The 8,126-nt window shown below is 37.0% G+C and overlaps 1 protein-coding gene across 1 annotated transcript; it reads right to left on the reverse strand.

Annotated features, from left to right (window-relative positions):
* Positions 1–483: 483 nt before the first annotated feature.
* FAM221A (family with sequence similarity 221, member A) lies at positions 484–7,870 on the reverse strand (the record flags this gene model as incomplete). Its single annotated transcript, XM_008939963.1, is given in 7 exon segments — positions 484–546; positions 2,250–2,338; positions 3,032–3,142; positions 3,979–4,185; positions 6,298–6,488; positions 6,957–7,130; positions 7,836–7,870. Coding segments are annotated over 7 exon segments (870 nt in total), but the record flags the coding sequence as incomplete, so codon positions are not given.
* Between the last annotated feature and the right edge of the window lie 256 nt (positions 7,871–8,126).

Raw genomic sequence — 8,126 nt, forward strand, 5'->3', positions numbered from 1 at the left:
TCCAAACCCTAACATTCTGTGATTCTGCAATTTACATAAATGTGATGAAACCAACAGAAAGGAAAAGTCAGATTTAAATAAAAGATTGAAATGTCAATATTAACAGAAAAAATCCCACCAAGTAAAACTCTACCAACAAGATGAGTTCTAAGGACTCTACAAATAAAGTGCATCATAGAAGTCTAAGAATAAGACACATTTTCTACAATGTAGTATTTAAATACATTATTATTCTCTCAGATCTTAAAAAACAGGTCTGCAAATCTCTATGATTTTCCATTCTCAAAGGTATATCAATGTAGCAGTTTGGAGCATTAGAAATGCATTGATTAAAGTACCATTTTTATTACAAGATAATTAAAATTTGATTCCAGCAATAGACCAAAACAGCAGAATGAAGAAATGAAGAAATAAAAGTATGCAGGTAGGCACAGTGAAAAAAAAAAAACCTTCAATGGTTAACACTGGGTTTCTTTATTAATCTCACGGCTTCTTTGACGGCACTGGGCTCTTCTCCTTCCATTTAGCAGCCTTCTCCTTTTTCAGCTGTAACAAAGAAAGGCACCAACAGCGGTGACCCTCAGTTCACAACTCGATTAGCAATTCACTGTTAAATCTCAACACCCAGCCACAAATTTACCAGGCTGATGTATGCAGTGGAGAGAGCTACAGAGCATTACTAGCCTAGCCTAGCACCACTTACTTCTGCATCACAGGACAGCTCCTTCCCTATTCAAGCCAGGGCTGCCTTTATCTCGGACAATGGCACTCTGGGTATTTATATATCCCTCAAGGCCACAGTGCCTCACAAATATTCACAGGTTTATCTTCATGTCAATGAAAGATAAAGAGGTTTTATTACAGACACATAACAGACACAGACCAACCGGCATGCACAAAATCACACGGGAGTTTTGTTGCTGAAGTAGATGCTAAGCCTCCATCTCAGTGTCTCCTCACTGACCCACAGTCAGGTCTTCCTCTTAGGAGATTTTTTTCTACACAGTAGGCTCTTACAGCACGGTATGATTTATCAACACATACACATTTAACTCTGCCATTTTGTAGTAAGACTATCAATACAAACAAACCTATCTGTTGTTTTTAGAGGCAACAGTTGCTCTCAAGTGTTGCTACATTAGTGAATGAAATTCTACTTAGAACAGTAATATAAAAGGAATGCACAGATTTTTCCATCTCCTCTAACATATCGTGTTGCAATCTGTCAAGGTTTAGGATCAGGGCTGTCGCTCTGACCTGTAGCAGATGCTCTCTATTAACCCCTCTCCTCTTCCAAAGGAGAAGAGAAAGGGAATAAGGGAGAGAGAATTAAGGATGTAAGGAAATGCAAGGAAAAACAAAATATTTTTAACATGCTTCTTTTCCCCACAAAATAGTGTCAAAAGGAAGCAAAACCCCATTCCTGATTTGGATGTCTACCAATGAACTCACTGCTAAGCAATCCTGTTGTTGGTCTACAGAGGAACTCATTCCAAAATGTTTTTCCACATTTGGAGGCTTGAGGTTTGTACTGGAAATCCTTACTACCTTTTGCAAAGAAAATAAAATCTTTGGGGGGGAAATTTGGATGTGATACTACCATGTTTTCTCCTATAAACTTATATTGTATTTCTGATATCTTACCATATTTTGTGACGATTTCCAAAATAAAAGGAAATTATCTAAAATTTCACAAAGCTAGAACAGGTTTCTCATAAACAGTCAAGACATACTTCCAGCTGAGATAGTGAAGCTAAGGAGCTAATGTGGAGAAGGAAGAGGGATTTATGCATCTAAGTAACCTAACTGAAGGACATTTAAATTTAAGTATGATGAAAGAGACACCTCTAAGGGGGCGATTCAGATCATCTAAGAAAGACGTACTAGATTTAGGCCAACTACACAGACTTTCATAAGGAAAAGAATATAATGAATTTTTATAAATGAGGTGGCAAACACATATTCCTAAAAGGCACAGGTGCCCAAGTGCCTTTCTGTGAGTCTGCCTCACTGTTTCCTTTTGTCATACAGGGAAGTATTTTGGCTTTCTGTAATGGATAATTCCCTCAATAAAAATCTGTCCAGCTCATAACTTTACTTAAAACTTTCTTTTAAGAATCTAGTGTTCTCTCAGGAAGAGAACAAATGATAGAATGCATTTCCATGCCACTTAAATCACACATTTATCTTTTTTAGTCACCCTCTTGTGAAAATATATTTGAATATATGCAATAAATGTAGTAACTTGCCCGTTCTTGGTAACGCTTTTCAAACTAAGCCATGTCATCAGCTTCTGAATGCTTTCCATGAGAAACTTGCCTTGTGGCACTAGAACCACCTGAAAAAAAAAAAAAAAAACAAAAGCTCTTTTCATTAATGATACTTGCTATTCCATCAATTATGTTTTACATTTGGAAAAATGCGTTTAAAATGAGAACTCACTGTTACAGGCAAGTAACAAACCCCAGTAACTGGGACCAAAGGTTAACCTCTTTAGTCTAGACTAGCAGCTATTGGTCTTGGAGGTGTTCAACAGTTATATTAATTGCTAAATTCTTATACTAAATAAGGGACATAAACTAAGCTTAACCAGTCCATAATTCCATGCAGAAAATACTTTCTGGCAGAAGGCAATTTCACAGGATTGTGCTGAATATGTATAATCCATTCAGATATAATGAACTTCTAGTAGGAATTAAAATTTTTAAAAACTGATCCAATGATTTAAATGACACCATTAATGGGGACGACACCAAATGCTAGAAAAAAAATTACTACAGTTAAAAAGCATATAATGAGCAAAAACAACAAGCAGTTAACATTTATTCTAATAGTAACAATAATAGCATTTATTCTAAGCACTTTAGGTACATGATTCTTGTACTAACTTTTTGCATAACAGGGCTTTAATACTAATTTTTATTTTTTAACTTTGATTTTAGTCCTAAGGTTCCTTCAACTCATAAATAAACCAAATTAATTTTATATTAAATACTTTTTGTAAAACAGTATTATGCTACTAAAATAGCACCTGGTATCTGTGAGATGGTTTGAGCAGAACTAGAAGGTCCCTGAAATGCTTCTAGAAATGGATGACCCATGCTGGTGATGGGGGATTCTAAAAGTTCAGCAGAAGGAGCCCCTGTTAGAAAATATGTTGAGTGAAAACAAAAATTAACTTCATGAGATATATTAACAACATACATCACAGGGTCAAAAAAAGGCTACAGATTTGTATCTACAACACTCAGTGCAGACACCCTAAAACAGAGTTAACAAAAGCATTACAGAGGATGGCTTCCAAAGAAATTAAATCTTTTATTTATTACTATGGCTATGCTATAGTTTCCAAACTTCAGATAAATCCACAAAACCAGATCAGAACTTAAAAAACAAAATAATGAGTACATGGCAATAATAAGTAAAATAGTATTTCAGAACAAAATGTGTTCATTACTAAATAGCACAAAATCACAGAGTGGCAGAGGTATCAAAGCCAACTAACATGCCTGCCAAAAATAAAGTTCTACAAATGACCTCTTTTTTTATACTGAACAGCTATTAACCTTTGAGTTTGGAAAAAAAATGCTGTAACTGTATAGCCAAGAAATACCCAGGCAGTATTAGGCTAAAGTATTAACATAAATACAACATGGAAGTATTAAGAGAAAAATAAAAGTTACAGATTTCTTTCTAAAAGATATGCTCTACTTCAGCCTGAAGCTACGGGGCTGAACATCCAAAGTGTGGATAAAGGGGGGGTTTCTTAGTCAATTCACTACAGGAAGTTGGACAAGATGGTCATAGTGGTCTCTTCACACCTAAGGACTGCTGGGGAGAAAAAAATAAAAGCTGTCTTAAGTCCTACTCCTATTGATCCAGTTTGCCTTTGAACATTAAAAATCTATGTTGAATTACTACTTTTCACAACTACTGAGTTGGAGAATTAACATTTCCTCTCAGGTCAGCTGCACTTACCTATTCCACTGTCATCAAGTCTCATGTAGCCTTCTGCTAGTGAACTAAAGCCAGTCAGTCCTCCAATTGCAGCGTAAGGGACGTCCTGCCCCACAGGCCTTCCCTGGGCTAAGTGCTCCTCTTTAGTTTCCACCACTGTTTCATGAGCATATGTTGGCTGACCACACCCACAGGTAAAGGAACTATGAAAGCCCAAACATTTGGAACCTAATTAACAAATAAATAAGTGTAATGAGTGAGATAATGGAATTTGTACTTCACTGCAGACAAAATGGTGTTTCCCTAAACTGATCCTATAAGAAACTAGAGTTCTGTCACTGCAAAGGCATCCGGCTATACTGAAAATGCTGTTTGAAAACAGCAGAAAGGGTGAATGTGAACATTAAATCACAGGGGTGGTCCAGTCTCAGGTTCTCATTCAGTCAAGTTCTGAGTGCCTCCAAGGATGGAGATTCCACCTCTCTGAGCAGCCTGGACCAACGCTGGTCTTCTCATGGAGCAGACATTTACTGCCTACTATCTAATCGAATTTCCTATGTGCAACTTGTGTCCGTTGCCCTTAGTAACACCTTTCTGTACACCTCTCATGACAAAAAAGAGAGAAAATTCTGTCACTAGGTAAAGACGACAACCTGCCAGCATTTTGACAGGATTATCTCCAGCAGTACACAGCACATGTCAGTGTTGTATGGCCAGAAAATTTAAAATCACAATGTAGATGTCTTTAACAATTAGCAAAATTATCTCGGTAGTAAACAGAGGCTCTGGCAACAGCAAAATGGTTTCTATGCAAAATTACCATTAGACTGACTTTCAGGGGGTTTTTAAGCTTACATAGCCACAGGATGTAACCAAAGTAGTTATACAAATGACATGTGAGGTTCAGAAACAGGGAGTGAAGTGATACACCTGCCCTGGCTGCAGCTACAACTGTCACCAAAGCCCTGCTGAAGCAATGATGTGAACAAGAAATTGAACCGATTTTGCAAATGTTTCCTTACACAGATTACCCTGCTTCCAACTCCAGTACACTTCACTTGGCAGAGCACCAAAAAAAACTTTAATTCTTACGTAGTATGTCCAAGGATCACACTTTTAGAAATGTTAATGGCTTTTTCATACCATCTTGGGCACTCCTTAGTGACAGAGCACTTAGTCTGTGTTTGGATACAGAACACAGGATATGTAATACATAAAGCACAACAACAGTATTTTTTCAATTAAAATTTATCTGTCATATTAGATTTATTCAAAACTGGGCTAGACTAATACCAGTACATTAAAACAATACAAGCCCAAATTAGAAGCAAGTCTTGGCACTTCTCTGTGTAATCAGTGAAGCCCTCAGAAACATCAGACATTTCTGAGAAACCAGAAAAAGCGCATAATGTAAATGATTACTAAAACAACGTGTTCTAAGGATTCAGTTTGAATCATCCAATTGCACATTTAAGACTTCCGCAGTACTTAGAACAAATTCTTGAAAGGCTGTCATATAAATATTTTATGGTTTGTTCTGTGGGATATGATTCCCATCCAGCAAAAGCTGTTTATGATTTTTCCTGTACAAATTAGACAGATTTTAAGAAAGAATTTTACTAACAGTACCGAACTCTAGCAAAAAAAAATCTTCAGCTTACGTAATTTGAGGATTCAAACAAAAATACCTTTATGCATTATTTATTTTCTATGATGAATAATTACTGCGCTTTCATTACCATAACCTCGAACAACAAAAGCAAAAAGCTTTGTCTTAATGCCTTCTCAAATCTTTTGCTTGAAACTCCATTCTCATTTGCATTTCTGGCCCCACAACCTATATGCTTGGGAACTGCTTAGTTAGTGTGCTAACAATAGTGTTCGTTGGGAACAGAGCGCTGCTTCCTATTGAGTTGCAAAAAGATATAAAAACACATTAACATTATATTCAACCAGGCCAGAGAGGAATGGAGATCGACACATCTCCCTCTCAAACTGCCAAGTTCAAGGAGAACTTGAAGTAGTTCTGTGTGGCAGTGGAAGTGACAAATTGCAAACATGGTGCTTTCTTACTACCTAACTTCAAGCATCTGTCTCCATATGTACCCAACTGAATCATTCAGGAACTTACACTCCTTCACAGGACTTGGGGAAAGTAAAGATGATGTTCTAAACCCTCCTGTGCAAAAGGTATCGTCTTCCTTCCCACTCAAAGACCAAAATACGAAGCAGTGACAAGAGCAGCACATACCTATTACTCTGGGCAGAATACAGATCCCTAACATGCCAATCCTCTTAAGCTTTCCAGCAAAGAGTGCTGGAAGTCCATCAATAACTTACAAGAATTACAGGAAAATCCAGGTGCTGCGCTGTGCTGGTCAGCAAAGTGTTTGCAGCTACAGCGGATGGGCTGCGTGCTGTTCAGAGGGACATAGTGGTAGGACTGGCACGGACACCGGCTCACGCGGCAGGGCACACAAATGGGCCAGTCCTGGGGAACCACTTCATAGCCCGTTTTGTGTTGCTTGTACCTAAAACAGACAAAACCGGTAACTTTTCTAACTTAGTTATCAGAAACATAACTGAAAGGCTTATCATTTATCTTACAAGTTCTGTTTTGAAATATCTTTAATTATATTAATTATTGTCATTAATTTTCAATTAAATGTGTAACATCAGTTCTCTCACACCCATTCACTACAAAAATAACATGGATCCTTATGTTTTATTTTGACAGCAGTGTAAGAATCAATCTGATTGATCTGAAGTAACCTGAGCCTTAAAAACAAAATTTATTGCAGACTACAAAATCACTTTAGTCTGAAAAAAACATTGAGATTTAGATTTAAGAACAGTTCTTGTTCTTTAAAACCTAGTTTTCCCAACCCTTAGACCTTAAATAAACATGCCTATACTGTACTGTAATGTTTCTGGAAACATTTTACATTTTCCCGATTTTAAAAAAACACAACAATTCAAAAAGATGGGCAGATTCCTACCAGTGAGTACAGAAACACAGTGTCTCTGGTCCCACAAGTTTACAGTCCATGCCCGTTGGTGATCACCAGCTCACATACAACCTGTTCTGTAACCGAATTGGTAACACTTTTCTTTTGTACTTTTCATATTCCTCAGGGGTAAAGAGCTTTCCTCCATCATCATCACCTACAATTCTATAAGCATGTTATTAAAAAAAAAAAAAAAATAAGAAAATGAAGACAATAAAAGTAGGTTTCTCAAAACATTTTTTTCAATCAAGATATAACAACACTTTTCCTGTAAATGCAAAAAATAAAATCTTTCATAGCAGTGTTCTAGTGATAGATATTTAACAGAAGTATAGCTGAATTTTAGAGAATTTTGTGAATAAAACCTTTTAAAAAATTTGCTCTCACAGGCTGAAAAACAGAGCTGTAAGAGAGATGGAAAAAATAAAGCAGACTACCAGGGTCCTCTTCACACAGCAGAGAAAGCAACAGGCATCACAGGTTGTTTAAGCAGCCAACCCTGCCTCAAACTTCTTGAACGCTCTGGCAGGTCACTGCACTCATCTGCTCCTAACTGTCCTACAGACTTCTGTCACGTTATCTAAACTTGGTCTACTTTGAGTAACATTATTCAACTGCAAGTAGGAAACCATGCTGCCATCAAAGTAACAAGAGATTTAAGCTTTGAAGGAAGACTGTACTAATTTATGTAAATAAAAGTTGCTAGCAGCTGTATTCCACACCTCGGACAGGCCCATTTGTTTAAGCTATCACTGCGTTCAAGTTCAAAGTCACTGAATAGCTTGAACTACAGAGCAGCATCCAAATTCTACACTATGGAGACAACTGAAGACGGTAAAATCTGCAAATGCAGTTTAGACTTCCTTGCACCGCTTAAATTATGCTGAATGTTCGTTTATTAATGTCTGTAAAGATTTCAGTTATTGTTTGTTGGGTGTGCTAAAATATACTCAGTGATTAATTGTCAAATATTCTGTAGATCTGTACATTATGCATACTTCACAACACCAGAACGTGTCAACAGATCACTGTCTGTTCGATGTCAATCCAGTTGACAGGCATCCTGTGCATAACCAGTTACATAAGGAACAAGCACTGTGTCTACTACCTCTATGTTTTCCTCCAGGTTTTCCTAAGCTAAATGAAGACCAGATTTCAGTA

The sequence above is a fragment of the Merops nubicus genome, unplaced genomic scaffold, assembly GCF_000691845.1.
Source record: "Merops nubicus isolate BGI_N331 unplaced genomic scaffold, ASM69184v1 Scaffold53690, whole genome shotgun sequence".
NCBI classification, from domain to species: domain Eukaryota; kingdom Metazoa; phylum Chordata; class Aves; order Coraciiformes; family Meropidae; genus Merops; species Merops nubicus.